A 21,175-nucleotide genomic window follows, 5' to 3' on the forward strand; every position below is an offset into this window, starting at 1 on the left:
AATGATTACTTGTTTGATCAATCTTGTATGTCTCTATTTGTTTTCCTGAGAAACCACTTTGAAGATATCAATAAGTAATACAGCAACCATTGTTAATTTCCTACAACTTTGTCTGTAACTGCTTTGTTTGTATTACTCTTATGCTACTTTGTAAATGGATGTCTGTTTGCTAGTATGCTTTCCTTCTTTTATTTTTTAAAATTTAAAAAAAAAGAAATGATTGGAATATAATGAATAATAGTGCACTTTGTGTTTTCAAGCAGGTAGTGTTCTGGGTGAGCTCCACTTAGGTCCCTCAGCTAAATGGAACACTTTGAAGTGTGTGGCTCTGTAAATAACTGAGGTGTACAGTGTTCATTTCTGGGGTTAATACTGCAGATGGAAGGCTTTCCTAGAGAGGGACATGCAGCCCTTGACCAACAAAAAGCCTGGAGCTTCCTGTGGCTTTCCTTAAAAAGAACTCATCATTAGAAATGTAAGTAATTTTCCAGAATGGTTCTGCTCTACTTACAGAAGTGTGGCAACTGATATATGCTTTGCTTTCTAGTGCCCATAGGAATGAATAAAAGGAATTAAATAGTGGTGCAGTTTGTGGTTGCCCGCAGGTAGTGCTTGACCCCCTTCTGGTGAGCTCCATTTAAGGCACTCAGCAAAGCTGAACACTTGGGAGTGTGTGGTTCTATAAATAAGTGATGTGTAATATGTTCATTTTGGGGGTGAATACTGTGAGTGGCACTTTTTCCTAGGAAAGACCATGCATCCCTGGAGACAACAAAGAGACTGGAGCTTTGTGTCTGTTACCCTAATAAAAAATTACTGTAAGAAATATAAAAATTTTTTGAGAATGATTGTTCTATGTTTATGCTAGTTTGACAATTAATATATTCTTTGTTTTCCATGACAATAAGAATGAATGGAAGGAGATAAACAGTGGTGCAGTTAATGCTTCAAAGCAGATAGCACTTGACCACCTTCTGGGTGAGCTCTGTTTAAGGCACTCAGCAAAATGTAACACTTGGGAACCTGCAGCTCTGTAAATAACTGAGTCATAAGTGTTCCTTTCTGGATATATATGATATGCATCAGGGATTCTGCCCAGTCTGTCCTCCCTGTTCTTTCTGTGGGCCAGGCATGGAGTGAAGCTTGGAACCAGCCTGAATATGAATAGGACATGATTCATAAACTTGAAGAATTCAGGAGAAGTAGATGACTTGAAAAATAACCTTTGATGTTAGATTGTGACCAGAACTACCATCTTCATGCAGATGCTTGGTGTGGAAGAAGCCTGTGACTCACACTTGTGGTTGTGTAAGGCTTCCTGGAGGAGATGACACCTTCCCTGCATTGTGAGGTGTGGCACTTGCATGGCATGATGGGTTCATAATGCTGCTGGGGGGCTGCAGGTGACTCCACCTGTCTGGAGCAAGACGGGGGAGAGGGTGATGGTAAGAGATGTGGCTAGAGCAGTGTCATAAAGGCCTTGTGTGGTAAACTGAGAAGCAAGAGTCTTCTGGAGGCAGAGATGGTCTCTGGAGGTTGTGAGTTGGAACAGTGACATGGGGAAAGCCAGAAAGCACCATGGAACATTGTGGCAGTGAATTGGAAGGAGGAAGAACAAGCTGGTGGTGGTGATGTGGGACATGGTGAGAAGCAGCAAGAGTCTGAACTAAGCTGGTGGTGATGAAAGTCTTGGAGGGAACATGGGGAGGACATAAGCATCTAGTGAGCACTGACAGGAGTGTAGGGAGGGTCCAGACAGTTCTGAGCCTTCCAGTTTCAGTGACTGGGAGCTGGCACAGGATTCACCCACAGATTCCAGAGGAGAAGACCTTGGCATGGTTTTTTGGATGATGGGACAGATGTTGATTTGTAAGTGGAATGGATAAGACACTGCAGAATCCACAAGTGTTAAAGATATTAGGAGCAAAAACAGTCACAGAAAGGTAAAAACAAAAACAAAAAACAAAAAAAATTTGAGCATAGATATTAGGACCTCTGGCCACATATTTACTTTGCTGAGGTAGTGCCCATATACAGTGTCAGAGGCCACAGTTCAGTTGAAGAGATGATCTCCTCTGAAGTCCCAGGATAGGGGTCATCCATATCAGAACCAATGTTATCAAATCCTGGATGGAGACAACCATGCTCCTAGACATCACCTATCAGGCTTGGTGAAGTAGCTTCCTCTCCATTAAATTTGACTCAAATTTTACATAATGATAAAATTTAAATAAATTTAAATTTAAATGAAATTTATCACAGTTGAAAGTATCAAATAGTTAGTTATATGTCACAAATATCAGTTGCCTATCTCCTTTTCCTGATCCCCCATCCCAGGAACCTGTTTCCAACTTGCATCAAATGATTCCTTCAGCATTTATTTCTAGTGTCTGAGTAACATGAATATTATTAGTACTTCTGATTTTTTCCATGTTAGGCACTTACAAACCATAGCCTTTTCAACATAGCCTTTTCAACATGGAGACTATTTCCCCCACTCTTATCTTAGCTACCCACTTCTCATTCCCCCCATCCTCCCAGTAAAGTTATATCAACCAAAATAAAGACTTCATGATACAGACTTTTGGTGTTTGCATTATTATGATTGTGTCTGTGTTATGCACAATTGAGTTAGTTAATGTAGTCCACGATATTTCCTGAAGGAGATGACGCCTCCATAACTCACCTACAGTTACTGATGCCTTTCTTCCATTTATTTAGTTCTATTGTTAGTATTCAACACTACTTCAACCTTTCATTCTCCTCCAGGTGTGTAAACCTCTTCATATGTTCAACAGAATTCTGTCATATGAAATAAATCTTCCCTGAAGTCTTCTGAGCAGCTTCAATCTGAACACATTGCTTCCTGTGCCTGTCACATTGTTCTCTGGCCACTGGGGACTTTCCTTTGGCTTGGAGCTTCCATTTAACACACCTTTTGTACTGGAGTGCCTGGTTTCTCTACCTTGCATCTTACACTTTCTAGGTTTCCTCTCTTGTTCTGCTGGAGCATATCTTTTAGCAGCTTCATAAAAGGGAGGGTAAGGAGGTACTTTTTTTTTTAACTCTGCATGTCTGAAAATGGACTCTTCCCTCATACTTTTTGTTAGTTTGAGTATAGAATTCTAGGCAGGAAATGCTTTTCCTTCAGAAGGAATTGTTCCCCTGACTTTCAGGTTCAAGGACTGATAATCCTGATGATTTGTTCCTTCTTTTTTTGAAAACTTTTTATGAAATGAGTTCTCCCCCCCCACCGAAAGCCTGTCAGATCTCCTCTTCCATGGAAATGTGTAATTTAGCTCAAATCTATGGATATATATTAAGGACATGTGTTATATAGTGTACCTCATTAAATGTTCCAGGGTATACAAAGATATATACAAATCTGTAGGAAATGTGAGAGATAAGGAAAACAATATTGATGAGCATGTGTTGTTACACATACAAATTACACATAAAAACCAGTAAGGGCAAAATTGCCATTACAAGTGCATTTAACCTTCCTTTTGCCCACAACAAGCTTGGTACCTCCCACATGTGCACCCCTTGTGCTAGAGTTTGACTTAGGGCTTGGAGTTGCCATTAGCCACCAGGGGGCGGACTTTGGCATCATGCTGCAGAGAGCTGAGAATGCTTCAGTTCAATGCCAAAGATTTCTCCCAGCTTCCAGAGAGTCAGTGGGAATAAAAGTAAGAACCAAAGCCCCTGTTCAGGGAGAAATCCTTGATATTTCCCCCTGTGGCTGAGTACATAATACTTCTATGTAATATCTACCTAATATTCATATAGCTGTCTACCCACTGGGGGGACCAGCGAAGAACCAGCATTATTCTGGTTACTGCTAGAATATCACCACAATTATTATTTTTGAAACTAATACATACACATTATCGTGTTTAATTCTCATGACACCCCTATGTCCAATCCACATTTGATATAGGAAGATTAAGTACCTTGCCCAACATTTCAAAGCTAATAATGGCAGAACCGAACTCCAAATCTGAGTGGACCCAAGCCAGAGCTCACAATGGATCTGATTTGCATCACTACAAAGAGCAGGCCCAAATAAGTGCTTGAATCCCAGGTTAGGTCCTTGAGATTTGTCATCACACTAAGTCCTGCTCTAGAAGAGCACATGGGAGAGACCATGTGGAAGGGAAACTCTTCTCTCTGTGGCTTGTTCTGATGCTAACTGGCTGTGAGACTCTGAGGAACACAGCCCACTTTCTGAACCTAACTTTCCATACCTGTAAAATGAGGTTAAGAATATATTCTGAAGACTTTGGGGAGAAGGCCATGATAAAATGTTAATAAGTGCAAAAATTCTTAGATGAGCATCAATTCTCCCTTCAAGTATTCCTTTTTTTTTTTTTTTTTTTTGAGACAGGGTCTCATTCTGTAATTCAGGCTGACCTTGAACTTACTATATAGCCCAGACTGGCCTTGAATTCACGGTGATCTCTCTGGGATCTTTGATTATAATGGAATCTTTGGCCATACATGGTGCCCACCTGTAATCCCAGCACTCAGGAGGCTGAGGCAGGTAGATTGTAGCAAGTTTGAGGGCAGCCTGGGCTATACAGAGAGTTCAAGGCCAGCCTGAACTACACAGCAAGACCCTATCTCAAAATGAATTTTAAAAAGATCCTATTATTTCTACCAAAAAGTGGGTGCCTCCAGAAAGAGTTCTAGGCACTTATCCCAACTAGTGAATCCAGTTTCTGCTCCTGGGAACTGGTGGCTCTAACCCCACCAGGGATGACCAAATTTGGCTCCATGTTAGGGTGAAGATGTAACATGTACTGCTCTTGTCTACCCTCAGGGATTCTGTTTCTTGTTTTGTTTGAGAGGGGTGGTTGAGGCAGATTCTCACTATGTAGTTCAGGCTGGCTTTAAACTCACTATGTAGCCCAAGCCGGCCTCTATCTCACAGTGATCCTCTTGCCTTAGCTTCCTGAGTGCTGGGATTACAGACAGACAAGTGCCACCATGCCTGGTTCTGAGATTCTGTTTTGAGGTCTGGCCTGCATGTGAAACGTTAAGCACCCCCCATGAGTCTAACATGCACCCCAAGTTGAAACCACTGCCTCAAAGTGTTAACTTACTTGGGCAATGGAACCGACTGGTCCTCCAACTGTGATGTGCAAATAAAACTTGGGATCTTGTTAAAACGCAACTTCTCATTCAGGAGTTCTGGAGTGGGCCTGGGATTCTTCCCTTCCAGATGATGCCTAGGTTACTGCCCACCAAATGCCCTTGAACAGCTGGACTAGAGCTTCAACGAGTACAGACTGGAAGGAGAACTATGGTTCTTCAGGTCAGCAGTAACCTTAAGTAAGAAGTCACCTCAATTGTAAGAGCCCCAGTTAGGTTATCCAGACAGTGAGACCATGGGAGTGTAGCTTAGAGTGGCCTGTACTCAGAATCCACAAAGCTCTGGGTTCAAGCCCCAGCACTCCCCAACGCCCCCAAAAAGCAAGCAATAGTAATAACATCACAGAATTCCTGTGATACTTCAATGAGGTGATGGCTTACACACGTGCAGCGCAGTGTCACCAATTCCAGCTGTGAGTGAGGACATCCAGCACTCACGGAATGTCTACGATCTGTCAGGAGTTTTCCAAGTGCTGAGTTAACCTGCTCAAGCTTCATGCCTGTGAAGCTATTCTATCAGCCCTGCTCTATAAACTCGGGTTCAGGGCAGGGGGCAGCGTGCCTTGTTCTACAGTTACACACCTAGAGGTCTCTGACCTGGAGTTTGGATCCAGGAAAAACCCCGGGCTCTTCCCCACTGTTCCTCACCAGGGCTGAAAGGCATGAGTGCAAACCGTCACCCCTGCCTTGCAAGCCTGGCTTTCAGTCTGAGACAGCTGAAGGTTCACCCTTTGGCACAGGCTGACAGCAGCAGGTGGCAGCCTGGCTCTACAAAGGTGCAGAGACCTCTACCTAGAACAGGCACAGAGCAAACCCTTGCGACACTCGCACTGGCCGCTTGTTAAGTTTCACTCCCCTTCTCTCACCCTCGGGTCCGCCTTGGAAGCCAAATGAGCCCATCAAGAACTATCAGAGCGACTTAAGTTCACCAAGGAGTTCTCCAAGATAAGCACAGGTCCGCGGAGATAGCCGCGCAAGGAGCTAGTTTTCTACATCTTCATTTAACTCAGAAGCGCGATCGGAAGAAAAATCCATAAACGTCTCTTTACACTGAAAACAGCCAGGTTAGAAGCCCGGCCCAGAATCGGGACTCCTTCTCGGGTTCTCCAGAGCCCTTCGGGGACGCCGGGTTTCTGCTTGCACTTGTGGAGCGGAGGACCGCGCCAAGGACCTACACCTCGCGGGCAGCAGGGGATCGCTCTTCGCTGGAGCAAACGAATCTAAAGGTCGCGGCCCGGGCCCGGGTTAACTGGGCGGTTTCCATGGCGCCCAGGGCGTAGGGGAGGAATGCAGCCAGCAAACTGTGGCGAAACAACTGCGCTGCCTGGCCTGCCGCGATCGAGAAGGCGGGGGACACCGGGCGGAGGGCGTGGGGTGGGGAAGCGACCAGACCCGGACTGGACCGGGCGGTCACGTGCGCCCGAGGGGGCGAGGCCCCTGTCCGCCCCGGAGTGAAACGAGCGGGCGAAGTGACCGTGAAAAGGAGCTAAGTTTTTGTAGGACGGAGAACAACTACCCAAGGCAAGAACAGCCAGGAGCCGGCCGTGGCATCTGCGGGGACTGGGATCCTCAAGGATAAGGGAGAGGGCAGGCGCTTTCTAGCGAGCTCAGGGAATTCCAGTGGCTGCTTTGGCGCAGCTTTGGGTCTCAATTTCCTTTGCAACAGGGTCGCGCTCCCGGGTAAGTGCCCCGTCGCGCTAGGAGACCAGCGCCAGCCCTTTCAGACTGCCGGGAAGCGCACCACCTCGCGCTGCAGGAGTGGCTGTGGTCATGGTGAATGAGGGTCCCAGCCAGAAGGAACGCCATGACACCTCGGCACAGAGTTACGACGCGGTCCAGGGGGACCCCAGCATCTCGGCCCACCCCAGCGTCTCCATCCACCCCAGCGTCTCTGCCCACCCCAGCAGTTCGGCCTACCCTAGTACCTTGGCCCAACCCAGTGGCTTGGCCCAACCCAGTAGCTCCAGCCCGGAGGAGCTTAGCGTAATCAAGGTGAGCAGGCGGCGTTGGGCGGTGGTCCTGGTGTTCAGCTGCTACTCCATGTGCAACGCCTTCCAGTGGATCCAATATGGTTCCATCAATAACATCTTCATGAACTTCTATGGGGTCAGTTCCTTTGCCATTGACTGGCTGTCCATGTGCTACATGCTAACCTACATCGTGCTGCTCCTGCCCGTGGCCTGGCTGCTGGAGAAATACGGTCTGCGCACCATTGCTCTCACCGGCTCTGCTCTCAACTGCCTGGGGGCCTGGGTGAAACTGGGCAGTCTGAAGCCCCACCTCTTCCCCGTCACGGTGCTGGGCCAGGTCATCTGCTCCATGGCTCAGGTCTTCATCCTGGGCATGCCCTCCCGCATTGCTTCGGTCTGGTTTGGAGCAAATGAAGTTTCAACGGCCTGCTCCCTAGCTGTCTTTGGCAATCAGGTGAGTGGTGAGTCTGCGGACCAGTGCGGAAAGGAGATGCTGTCCTACCCTGCAGGGTGGGACCAAGTGGGGTGAGATCAAAGCCAGCTGGACCCACCTGTGTGGGGGCTGTGCTAATGTGACCAACAGCCTTTGTGACTACAGCTGGTTTTGCGGCTGCTGCGACCAGTAGTGTGGTTGGGTGATTGTGACTGTCAGTGACATTGCAAGATAAAATTGAGGCCCAAAAGCAGGGGGTCTTTTCATTCTCCAGAATGCATGCTTCTCAAGTATGTTCTGCTTTGATGGTCTCTCCCCTGACTTGTATCAGCTTGTGCAGACTATTCTGCTGTCATTAGGTGTTTTGAGCAGGACCAACTGTCTGTCCTAGAATGCTGTATACCCTGTGCTGCATGGAGCTGCAGGACTAGGTCTGGTGGTTCTTGGCACTATTTTTACCTTCTTTTACACACAGTTGAAGCCAGGACAGTGGAAACAGTGTGTTGTGCCAAACTCTTTCCCTAGGGTTTAGAGCCATGTCCAGCAGAATGAAATAGAAATCTGGCCCTGAATTTCCAAGAAGGCTTCTGGTATAAGGGTATATCTTAATTATTTTTCTTTCTTTCTTTTTGGAAGGTATCTTGGTTACTTCTCTCTTGTTGCTGAGACAAAATACTTGACACCCAGAATTAAGAAAGGAAAGGTTTATTTAGCTCACAGTTTATGGAGGTTTCAGCCCATACTTGGCTGCCTCCAAGGCAGGGTTGCACATGGCAGAGGAGCAACCGTTCATGGTGGTTGAAGACAGCAAAAGCAAGGAGAGCAAAAGGGAAAAGCAGTGGTGAGCAGCCTCTTTCCTCCCCTTACGTTGTATACAAACTACCCACTTCAGGGTGAATGTAGCACTCACACCCATAGTCTCCACATTGGACATTGGACCAGTCATAAACTCTAGAAGTCCTCCCAATGACTGCATGAGGCTTTGCGGGGACATCCAGACGCAAAGCATAACAGGAGGAAATTTGCAAAGTCTTTCCATCTCACTGCTGTTCTGATCCAGAAAGATGGACATATTTTGAATCTGATTGCTTCTCCCAAATGTTTGGAGCAAATACTTATGGGGTCATCTTTAAAACAGAGCCACTGGTTCGACTCACGTCTTTCCAGCATACTTGGTTCTGCTGTGTGTTTAGCAAAATGACCAGTAGCCCTTCTTTTTCATAGACCTATTTTCTCTAAGTTGTTCATTTCATTTAGAAAGAGGATCCTTTGGAATTTTTTCATTGGAGATAGAAAGTTTCCAAAACTTCTCCAAAGGCACATTTCCATTCTGTTCATCTTTACTACTACAAAAGAAACTTGAGCCCCATTTCCTCCTGCTGGTGAGTTCTGGCACTTGGTAATAATGTAATCAATGAAATCAAACAGGAGGTCACATAACGAAGCAACAACAACAAAAATCCCTCCAATACCTTGTATCTAATGGGTTTGAATGTTTTGAAAATTGAATTAAGGCCTGGAGATGAAATTAAGTGCATCTTTTGTTCAGAACAATTTAAAAACAGGTACCGAGGATGGCATCTATCAATCCCATATCCTTTAAAATGATGTTGCCAGGCATGGTGGCACACCTCTATAATCCCAGCACTTGACTTGTTTGGTTTTATTTTTTTCTGGGGAGGGGATTTATAGGCAAGTACCATTATGCCTGGTTTAATCCCAGCACTTGGGAGGCTGAGGCAGAAGAACGGCTATGAGTTCAAGGCCAGTTTGAGTTATAGAATGAGTTCAAGGCCATATGAAGACCCTGCCTCAAAAAACAAACAAAAAAGATGGGATCACTGTGGATTTTAACATCTTCATTGCAGGGGGGCTGGTGGGTTTGGCACAATTGTGTATTATTTCCACTGGATGGTAAAACTTGGGGGTCTAGGGTAGAAACTTTCAACCTTCCAGAGAGTTAAATTGTATTTCTAGGATAGGACCCGTACAAAGTCACTGCCATCTCACACTTACTCTTTGGCAAGGACAGGATTGCTAACTGCATAAAGACTTCTCAGGTGGCCTGGAACCATTAAGATAAGAAATTTGACACTTCTCTTGTTTTTGTTATCCATACAGCACAAATAATAGGTTTCCACACACTTTCGCCCACACCTGTGAAGGAACTTAATGCTAAATATGTCTTTAAAATTTAATACGAATAGTTATTCCCCAACAACGTCAAGAAATGTTAAGAATTCTGCATTTAAAAATAGCCTGGCTGAGCCATGCATGGGTGGTGCACACTGTAATCCCAGCACTAGGGAAGCTGAGGCAGGAGGATTGTTGTGAATTCGAGGCCAGGCTAGGCTATATAGTGAGTTCAAGGCCAGTCTGAACTATACAGTGAGACCCTGTCTTAAAAAAAAAAGCCTGTCAGGGTAAATTTGCATCATAGAGTCTTCTATTTAGTTTGATCTATCAGGTTAAATCCTCTACTAAGCACAACATTATGAAGTCAAATTGCTTGTGCTTCCTCATGGAGGGGTGAATATGTTTGTTTCTCTGTGTTTCAACCTTTTTCTCAGTAAACACTGTTGAATGGCAATGGTGAATATTAACAGAGCACCTAGAGTTTCCCAGCTTGGGCAGAAGATTTCACTGAGCCATTTGAACAGACTGGGGATTAAACTCAGTGTCTTCACACTGAGCTACATTTCAAATCTCTCTCCCTCCCTTTTTTTCTTTTTTTAAACTTTTGAGACAGATTTTCCCTAAATTGCTAAGTTGCACAGGCTGGGCTCAACCTTGAAATCTTCCTGTCTGAGCTTCCCAGTGTGCTGAGATTACAGACATGTGCCACCAGGCTTGGTTTATATTAGATATTTTGGAAACAGTAGTGCTTGGCCACAATGATTAATAACAAAAGTGTTGTCAGTCCAAGACTGAACCATTGCTGGGCAGATGTCTTGTAGAAATACTTTTTTGTATCATGTGAAGTTAGCCGCTTTAATGTTGTGGTCTTGCAGAGTCCTTTATGATAGTTATTACTAGGCAATCGTGTGTGAGAATCTCCCCTTCATCATCTCCTGGCTCTATTTGCTTTTGTTGTTGTTAGGGTCGCTAGGAACAACTCCAATTTTGATTCTGACTACTTTTATATTTCTTTCACAGCTCTAATTCAATTCTTTTTGTGTGTGTGTACCACTGAGTTATACCCCCAGCCCACAGCTCTAATTCAGACTTAATGCTTCTTGTATATTCTACACATGAACCAGCCTCTGCTTGTGTGAAATTCAACATTCATTCATTCATGTAACAATCATTTACCTAGCATGTACCTTTTGCCTGGGACCAGGTTAGGGCTATAAAGCTAATCTCAGTCTTCACAGAATTTCTCTAACAGATTATAAAATTGTACCAGGCACCAAGGTTTGGATTAAGACAAGAACAGGTCATCATATACAAGATTTGTTTTCAGTTTTTTTGGAGGTTTTTTTTTTTTTTTTCAACATTTTCTTTGCCAAATTGTTAAAGGAAAGGATGAAGGGGGAAGAAAGTAATATCTATTAAATACCTATAAAATGCAAGGTGCTTTTTCCTCATTATTTAATTTAATCTGATCAACATCTCAAGTGTGTGGAATTGTCCCCATTATTACATATAAGTGAATTTATACCCAGGTAAATGGAGCAATCTTATCCTGAAACCTGTAGCTATTGAGCAGTAAAATAGAGACGTGAACCTAATGCTACCGCCAAAGCCCATGTCAGTCAGCCAGTGTAAAGCTAATGCGTTAAAAAGAGGAAAGTGTCCAGGTATAGAACACAGTGGTAAAGTGCTTGCTGAGTATGTTCCAGGCTCTGGGTTTGATCTCTAGGACCTCAAAAATAAATAATATCATAATAATAGTAATATAATAATAAAAAATAGGGCTTGTCATGGTGGCACATGCCTGTAATCCCAGCACTCAGGAAGGCTGAGGCATCCCCAAGAGTTCAAGGCCAGCCTGAGCTACATAGCGAATGCAAGGCCACCCTGAAATACATAGTGAGACCCTGTCTACAAAATAAGTAAATAGCAATTCTCAAGCTGTAATCTTGACTCTTGTGGCTCAAGGTTGTTGGTAATGACAGTTTTTAGCAGTCTTTTCTTCTCATCTGGGGACTTAGCCTTTGCCTTCCCTTTTGCAGTTCCTGCTAGAAGGCTGATCCTGCCCCTTGTAACCTAGCACAGGGACTCTACATAGTGAAGAAGATAAAGAAGCCTCTGGGAAGAAGCTAGTTATAAGGACTTACTGAAGCTCAGCAGGGCAGGCCACCTCAAATACTATACTTGATCTTAGCCAAAAGGCAGAGAAGTGGTTCAAAACTGCAATGGAAGTTCTTCCCTTTTCTGGGTAAGCTTCCACCAGCTGTTCCCAGGTGGTAACAGCTTGGTATTTTTTAGCAACACTTGCAGCATTGTTTCAAGGGAAAATGATCTGTGTGGGCTTCTGAGTGACATGCACACATTGTTACTACACTAGAGTCACAAGGAAGCCTCCTGTTACGCTGAGATCTGGGTGTCCAGGACAAGATAGATGTAGGAGGTAGGAAAGATCTTCAAGGTCAGCTTCAGTCTGCAGCACAGAGGAGGGAAAGGACCTCTCCATGGACCTTTCTACAGGTCACAGCACTGTGTCACCCAGAAATAAAGCAGGAGAGAACCAATTTGCTTTTGAAGCTAAATAAAATACAGAAATCTTTTTTTTGTTGTTTTGTTTTGTTTTGGTTTGGTTTGGTTTGGTTTTTCTCCGGTACCGGGAACCAAACTCACGACCTTGCGCTTGCCAGGCAGGCGCTTTTACCACTGAGCTAAATCCCCAACCCCTCAGAAATCTTATAAGGAAAATGCAGAACCAGTCCTGGAGAAGTTCCCACTGGCTGTCTAAAGTAGCACCAGCCAATAGAAATACAGTGCCAGCCACATACACAAGCCAGTACATAACTGAATTTTCTAGCATCCAGATTAAAAGTGCAAGTGTTTAAAAAAAGATCAAGAGAAATTTGTTTTAGTAATATATTTTATTTAACCCAATATGCCCCAAATATTATTCTAACATGTAATCAATGTAATAAAAATTACTAGTGTGCTAGCTCACCATCTTGGCTTTGCTACATCTTTAGGACTTTGCAGATCACCATGTTTCCTATTTAGCGAGGCATGGGTGGTGCTCCATAGCCTGGTGGACACGCAGGTCTAGAGCAAGAGTGGTGACTCAGCAGGAGCAGTCAGTTTCTGGAAGGCAAAGATGGGTGTCAGGAAAGGACTGTTGAGGACACTGCGCCTGCTGGGCGGGCTGGTCATGGGTTGTCACCCAGAGATGCTGAGAGATGTCACCCAGAGATGCTGAGACTGACTCAGGAGCCAAAGCTCCAGTGGTGCTGGTCAGCCTCATCTTGTAAAGTCCTGGCCACTCGGGTATGTTGAAGTTCAGGATTATCCTCGGGGGTCTGAATTCCAGAGGCCTTTCATGGTCCTAGTGAAGTTTGGAGAGGGAAGGCAGATTCTTTTGTTGTATCCATTAGTGTCATTGTCCTGGGACCTAAAGTGCCAGCTCCTTGACTGCTCTCTGGCTGCCCATTGTGCCCTGGAAAGCAAATAGGCAGAGGCGGGCAGACCCAGACAAGTCTGGTAATGATCCAAGTGGAGTACGCCTGGGACCATCTTCTCCAATGTTCCTGGGGACCCAACCAGGTCATAGAAACAGTGAGTTGGGATTAGGAAAGATGACAGCGGCTTGATGTGGTCCCAGTGAATGGGAGAGAGCATGTATCTAATGGCAGCAGCATTTTGCCTCCCACCACGTGATACACAAAACACAACCCAGAGCTGTTAGAGCTTTTGAGCAGGTGGAAACAAGTTCAGAGGCTCACAGTTCTGGGAGGAAACTAGACTAGCACTGTGAAAGTGGCTGATGATTCTCCTCACCCATGGAGTTCAGAGAAAATGCCAACACCTTGGCCCTTACCAATCTTCTAAGGCGTATTTTCAACTGGCTACCAGGGGAGGCTAGTTGACTGGCACTTGGTTTGACACTACCAGGAGCGAGCATGAGCATCCACGGGAAGAGACTGCATGGCTTGGGGCCATGTTTTGGTCAGGGCTGATGTCCCGGCAGAAGCAGGAAGCCTGGGCCACTTGTTTCCTTCAGGCTGAGGGGAAAAGCTTGAAGATGCACTGTTTGAGAAGTAAGACTCAGCCTCTGGAGAGTGATAAGGGCAAGATGTCAGATTAGGTAGCTCTGGGCTCTTAATCCCCTATAGAAGCACTAAGTAAACGCCTAGGATCTTGATCCCGTACAGAACACTTAACAAACAAGTAGGAGCAGGCTAAAACTCATTGTTCTAGAGTTTTTTATCCAGCTTAATCTCTAGGACTTCTCCCTTTGCTCCTTGGAGGTAGAGAGTAGGGCAGGAGGAAGTTCCTACTTTCTGATCAATTGATCTTTCCTTAGAAAAGGTCATTGCTTCAGTCTGAGACTACTGAGTGTCCTTAACTAGGTCACCTTGTCAGCATAAACTCAGGTGTCTTGAAAAGGGGCTTTTTAAGGAACAACGCAAGACATTTATTTCTATTACTCAGGAAATTCCAGGGATTTTTGGGAGCTCTGCCAGGAATGGGGACAAAGATTAAATAATTTTTTTCTTTTTATGCTTCAGTTACATACAGTAGTCAGATGCATAGAGGCAAAATACAATGGTGGCTTCTAAGAGATTGGGGGAAATGGGAAAGCGTTGTTTAATGGTTACAAAGTTTCAGTTTGAGAAGATGAGAAATGTGGAGTTGGATGGAGGAGATGACTGCACAATAATGTGCTTGATGCTGCTAAACCTTGTAGTTTAAAATGGTTAAAATATTTCAAATTTTGTTTTGTTTTCTCTTTTTGAAACAGGTACTCACTGTGTAGTTCAGGCTGGGTTTGAACTCACTGTGTAGCCCAAGCTGGCCTCAAACTCAGCAATACCCTTGCCTTGGCCTTCTGAGTGCTGGGATTACAGGTGTGTGCCACCATGCCTGAATGCAATATTAAAATTTTATACTATGTGTGTTTAACCACACCACAGAACAACACACACACACACACACACACACACACATACACACCCACACACATACACACCTTGTCCATTGGACAGACAGAGAGCAAGGAGGTCCCCTAAAGAGTAGATGGAGACCTCAGCTTATCCTACCTGGGGTAGGTTGCATGTCACAGAATTGCAGGCTGTGTTAGTGTGAGGCACTGGAAAGGTATAGTGGGCAGAATTAAAGAAGTACACGTTCAGGGTGAGCTCTTGAGAGGTGCGCAGTGGTTTTGAGTTGGCGGGTTTTCCTGTGGTCTTGCTGAGAGTATCTTGCTGGGTGATCTAGGACATATGTTCCTTCCCTCTGTCCAGGCACCCATTTGGTGGACAATGTTTTAATGCAAACTATTTGCATGCGATGGAAGTTTAACTGCTCACTTAATAGTGCTGCTCCCCTTGCCTGTACTCAGAGTGGAACCCAGCACATTCACACTACATCCTCACCCTTTTTATTTTATTTTATTTCATTATTTTATTTTATTTTTTGACACAGTGGCTTGAAAACTCACTAAGTTGCCCACACCAGGCTCAAACTTGTGACCCTCCTACCCCACACACTTGGATGACAAGTGTGCACAGCCGCACCTAGCTTCCTGTTACAGGCATTCAGAGGGTATCTATAGGAAGAAAAGCACAGGCTCCATTTACAGATGCAAATCCTGTCTCTAAGACTCTTAGGACTGGCAAACGCAAGGTCCTGAATTCAATACCAGGTACCCCCCGTCAAAAAAAAAAAAAAAAAAAGACTCAGGTATTTTTTTGGAGTGAGTTTCCAAATGGGTTTGAATGGGAAAAGGGCATTGTTACCTTGGATAACTTTGTGTGCTGAAGCTACAGATTTCCTTAAAAGTACAATTTTATTTTTTAGATTAATTTTATTGGTACACTTTTGATATACATAATGATTATATTCATCATGAGGAATTTGTACCAGCGCATGGTATATCTTGCTTCTTTTTTTTCTCCATTCCCCTCCCTGCTCTTCAGCCCTTCTTCCCCTCCTTGCTTACAAAAGCTTTGTTCCATTTTTTCCTTCTATTCTCTTTTTTATTTTCCCTTCTTTCCCTTCCCCTCCTTTGTTCCCCTTCCCTTTTGAACATGTTCTACCTACTTCCCGCTATCTATCATCCATTTTGGTCCTTATTTACCCTTTCAATTTCTCACATAAGAGAAACAATGCAGTATTTAAACATATCTGTCGGATTTATTATACTTATGAGTATGATCTCAAGGTGCATCCATTTACCTAGAAATGTCTCGAGTTTATCCTTCATGACAGAGTAGTTCTCCATTGTATATAAAAACTACATCTTCTGTAACCATTCATTTGTTGATGGGCATCTGGGCCTTTCCCAAAATTTAGCTGTTACAAATTGTGCTCCTATAAACATTGGTGTGCTTGTACTGCTGTAAACATAGGTGTCACTGTGGTGTGATGCTTTTAACTCTTTTGGGAAGATATCAAGAAGGGTAACAGCTGGGTGAAATGGAACCTCTAGTTTTAGTCTTTTGAGGAATCTCCATAATGATTTTCATATTGATTGTATCAATTAACAGTGGAGAAGGGTTCCTTTTTCCCCACAGCCTCGCCAGCATTTGTTGTTCATTGATCTCTCAATAATAGCCATTCTTTCTGCAGTGAGATGGAATATCGGTGTTGTTTTAATTTGCATTTCTCAAAAAAAGTACAATTTAAACACAGAAATCAGGCCAGGGATACAGCTCAGTGGCACAGCGCCTGCCTCACAAGCGTGAGATCATGGGTTTGATTCTTGGTTAAAAAAAAAAAAAAAAAAAAACAAAAGTAAAAAGTACAATTTATTTTATTTATTTATTTTTAGACAGGGTCTCACTATGTAGTTCAGGCTGGCCTTGAACTCACCGTATCCTCCTGTCTCAGCCTCCCCAGTGGTTTAATTAAAGGCATGCACCACCACACCTGGGGAAAAGTACAGTTTTAAAATTCCAGTTGTCCTTGTCTCCTTTCTACCTATCTTTGTTTCTGCTTTCCTGTCTCAGGACCTGCCCATCTCCTCCATCACCCTTGTCAGCCTTCCACTCTGAGGGAGGCTTTCCCAGGCCTGGTACCTGCCCACTTTGGCCCTGACAGTTTGTATATTCCCCTTTTCTTATCCTCCCATGCCACCTCTTACTGCTAAGTGGGAAACTGAACACAGAGCCAGAACCTGACTGATTGGAGCAGGGCTTTGGGCTTGGCAGGTGCTTGAATTTGGATGCACAAAGTAACAGGTTTCGTCTCCTGAAAGGATTAAGGTGATAGGTCAGCTGACAGTTCGGGTAGCTAGAGGAAAGAATGGGCAGGCCTGGATTTTCTTCAAATGACTCGAAATCTTTTTCCTCTGCTGGAAGGAGCACTCAAGTGCTTACTTGCCGTATGCATCAAACAGAAAACACTCTGCTTTGTCCTCAGTGATAAGAGCCAGGAGTCTCCCAGGGAGCTGCTCAGGCTGGGAGCTGCGCAGGTGCTGGGAAATGCTGTTATTTACCCAAGGTGTGCTGAACGGTGCTGTTCATGGTGAGACGTGGGGTCTCCTGCCTGCAGGAGAAACTAAGACTGTCCTGAAGGGAAGGGCGCACAGGCTTTTCAGTGTGCACAGCTACTTTCTCCGCCTGGTTCTCAATCTTTTCCCAGCAGTGCCATTAACGGGAGGTCCTTCCTGTCATGTCAGTGCGCCCAGCCACCAACACCAGTCAGCCCCATGTGCACTGAAAGGTGAAGGTGGGATCCCCACCAGGGATGGTAAAGAACCATGGGGTCAAGGTGAAGGCTGGTGTTTTCACTCTTTTCTGTGTTCTCTCTTTCCTGACCTCCTGACGAAGCTTAACTCGATCAAGCATCTCGCTTCTCTGGTCTGCAGAGTTGGAGGCTTTTTTCTTCATTGAGTCATGAAGTGGTGAGAGCACCCTGCTGGTCCTGGCCACTCTGCTGCTACATCTGTCTGAGCTCAGCCTCTCACCTGCACACCGTGTGGGGTGCTGGTGCCCAAGCAGGATGGAAGAGGGCAAGACAGCTGCAGCACACCTGTCTGCAGGGGAGGGGGGAACAGGATCTGGGGCTGGATTTCACTTCCTTCCTAGTTTTTCTGGGGCTTGGGTTGTATGTCCCAGCCTCATGATGAGACAGGATGTGCTTTGTCTTCATCTGCTTCCTTCTCTAGAGAGGAGGCAAACACAAGTCCTTTTCAGCTCCAGGAGCTTGTATAGTCCTGCAGGTTCCTGCAAGCCAAGCAAGGTGGGAACTGCTTTACTGCCTTTTCTTCTTTCACCCCTCCCCTGGAGATTCCTGATTTGGGTATGGCTTTGCTCAAAGTGATGGACTGACATGGCTTCTGGCCTCTAGAGGCAGCCAGCCCCCTAGGCACAAATCTATTTGCTGTGTCCATCTTTTCTGAAAAAATGTAGAGTGAGGGGCCAGAAGTTACCCAAGTTAAAATAAGCCAATCCTGTTTCTTTGGGAGGGGTGACCCCCTTGAGCAATTCAGACCTCTTTAGACCTTTTGTCCTGTTTGGTGCTGGACATGTGTATAGAGCTACACATTTGAGCACAGTCATGGAACTGTTCTCCATTGAGGAGCTTGATGAGAACACATGCCTCTCTAGTGAATCCAATCAGCAGCTGAGAAACACACACACACACACACACACACACAGGATTGAACCCAGGGCCTTTGTACTGAGCTAGACCTTTTTATCATTTCTCATTTTGAGACAAGGTCTCACTAAATTGCCCCGGCTGTGCTCAAACTTGTGATCCCTCTGCCTCAGCCTCTTAAGAGTACTGGAATTACAGGCATGTACCTCCATACCTTGGCTCTAGAATTGTCTTCTGATCTCTTTCCCTGAGGCCATTGAGGTGGAGATGTAGATCAGAGCAAGTCTCTAAAACTTGGTCCATAATCCTCCAGCATCACAACTATTTGGGGTGTTCATTAAAATGCAGATTCATCCCAGCACTCAGGAGGCTGAGGCAGGAAGATCACTGAGGCCAGTCTAGACTACATAGTGAGACCCTGTGAAAGAAAAAAGAAAGAAAGAAGAAAGAAAGAAAAAAGAAAGAAAGAAAGAAAGAAAGAAGGAAAGAAAGAAAGAAAGAAAGAAAGAAAGAAAGAAAGAAAGAAAGAAAGAAAGAAAAAGAGAAAAAGAAAAAGAAAAGAAAGGAAAGGAAGGAAGGACAGACCCTAGGCATTAGAGGAGACCCAAAGGATGGGCCTTTCTGGGCTGGAACCTGGAAGTCTGTGTTTTTGTTCTCCTCCAGGAGTTCCAATGTTCATGGAAGTTGGAGATGTCCTGGTATGGAAGCCAGGAGAGCTGGACCCATTTTGTGGGTGGCCGAGTAGGAGCTGTCAGTGCATATGTCTTCTTGGGTGTAGCTTCATATGTCAGGAACAGGATCACTGGCCTCACAGGGTTGCTGAGAAGGGGAGATGGGGCACTGTCTATGTGGAGGACCCTGGAGGGCCAGGATGGTGGTGGGGAAGGAGGGTGACGGTCACTCTGCAGCAGTATTTCCCTTGCCAGCATGTGGCTTTATCTCTTCCTTATGGGAAGAGAATGCCAGGTGTTTTCTGATGCTGGTCTCCACAGCATCAGGAAGAGGAGGGCTGGGTAGGGGGGAAAACAACTGGATTCAGGCCTCTTCCTCATCTTCTTCACTTTTTTATGTGTAGCCGGACTCCCCGCCGACCCCGAGAAAAGCCCCTCACTATTCCCTCAATTTCTGATGCCTTTGAAGGGGGCTGGAAAGAACAGCAGGTGATCAAGCCCCTCCTCCTTTGGGCTGCTGAGCTGGGGGATGGTGCTATGAGACCTGCCTCCTCCCCCACCCCCGTTCTGTGGAGCCTTTGTCTCCTCCAGCCCCTCCCCAGCCTCAAGTGTCTGCCGCCCTGCCTTGGTTTGGAGACAGCTGGGGTGGGAGTCTCAACAGCAGGTTGCTTTTTTATTTTTGGAGTAAGGAGGACCCTCCTTGCTGGCGTTAGATTCTCTCAAGGCCATTGTGTAGGGGGGAAAAGATGTTGTGTTCTCAGGGCCAGATTCAGGCTGTGGACGATTATTTAGGGACATCCGGAGGCACTACCGCCCTCTGCTCTCCCCGGCTGCCCTCTGACTCACTCCCCAGAAAGAACTCTGTAAGGGTCGCACAGTGTATACGGATGGTTATATGTGTGTGAGGCCCAGACGTCTTGCAGATGGGTCACAGAGCAGCACAATCCTCAGCTACAAATGATCCCCCCATACCTGGATCATCTGGAGCTTTGACCTGTGGTTTCCTGGGGTCTATGTCTGCTTGGTGCCTTGGGAACCAAGCAGGGTTGAACCTGGGACATCAGAAGTCTCAGTGTTGATCTTGACCCTGCTTAACCCTGGGCCCTTGGTAGGCTGATTAAGCTCCTCTGTGAAATGGGAACACAGCCCTTCCCCTGCAGGACTCTGCAGGCACCACTCCACACACCGCAGCCTCCTGCTGTTAGCCTACCTGCCCTGAGTGAGGTCCACATAATACATGGGAGTGCAGTTGCCTTGAAAGTGGTGAAATACTGTGCAGATGTTGCACGCTGATTTTTAGCGTCCTTTCTCTTTTTTGATGGTACTGAGGCTTGAACGCAGGACCTTTGCTCTGACCTGCATCTCCAGCCCTTTTTATTTTTTATTTTGAGACAAGGTCTCTCTAAATTGACCAGGCTGGTCTTCAATGTGTGATCCTTCTGCCTTAGTTCTCCAGGTCGCTGGAATTACAGAAGTATAGCACCATACCCAGCTTAGTGTTGTTTGTTCGTTGATTTGGTTTGGTTTTCTGAGACAGGGTCTCACTATGTAGGCTAAGCTGGCTTTAAACTTGTAATCTTCCCATCTCAGCCTCTCAAGTGCCTGATTATAGGCTTGTACCACCATGCCCAGTTTATTGTCCTTTCCTGTACTTAAAAAAATAAGTACATAAAAGATTCTGGACTTGCCTTTGGACAGGCGTTGGAAGAGCTTCCCTGTGTACATTTCTGTCCTGTCTTGAGAAGTGCACCCTTGGATGAAGGGCCATACCCTCCACTTGGAAGGCTCAGCACTCCACAGTCAGCTGGTTGTTCAGAATAAACTCTGCTCATTCTGGGTGTAGAAGCTTCTCCCAGAGCTTGTGGGTTCACGAGCAGCCCTTTCATTAGTATAGAGAGGAAGTAGTGCTTAAAACTTTTGCACTGAGCTGCTCTGTGGTTCTAGGAGTCCTAGGAAGCATTCTAGTCCTTCTGATTCCTAGGAGCTCACAGCTGGCTGCGGACGGCCAGGGCCAAGGAGTGTTGAGGTACAGCTGTTCTGCTCTGTCTGTGTGTGTCACGGGTGGTGCCTCCTTCTGTGCAGGACATGGTGGAGCCAGCACTGCTTTCAGGGGATGGTGAGAGGGAAGCTTCATCTCAGGGCTGGGGTGCTCTTGGGCTTTGCTTGTCTCCTCCCAGTTCCTCACTGTAAGAGGCAGCACTGTAGGACTGTCAGGGCATGGGTGG

General features: G+C 45.5%; 1 protein-coding gene across 4 annotated transcripts in view; it reads left to right on the plus strand.

Annotated features, from left to right (window-relative positions):
* The first annotated feature begins 5,977 nt into the window (after positions 1-5,977).
* Flvcr2 (feline leukemia virus subgroup C cellular receptor family, member 2) overlaps positions 5,978-21,175 on the plus strand; it is a 52,290-nt gene continuing 37,092 nt past the window's right edge. For 2 of the 4 annotated variants that reach the window (XM_013510128.1, XM_005414963.2), the window contains exon 1: positions 5,980-7,578. In XM_013510128.1, the coding sequence (XP_013365582.1) occupies positions 6,925-7,578 (654 nt within the window). In that variant the 5' untranslated portion in view covers positions 5,980-6,924. Of the gene's footprint in view, positions 7,579-21,175 lie in introns of all 4 variants that reach the window. The other 2 variants (XM_013510129.1, XM_005414964.2) reach the window with 2 other exon arrangements.

Source organism: Chinchilla lanigera, unplaced genomic scaffold, assembly GCF_000276665.1.
Source record: "Chinchilla lanigera isolate Chin_1 unplaced genomic scaffold, ChiLan1.0 scaffold00211, whole genome shotgun sequence".
NCBI classification, from domain to species: domain Eukaryota; kingdom Metazoa; phylum Chordata; class Mammalia; order Rodentia; family Chinchillidae; genus Chinchilla; species Chinchilla lanigera.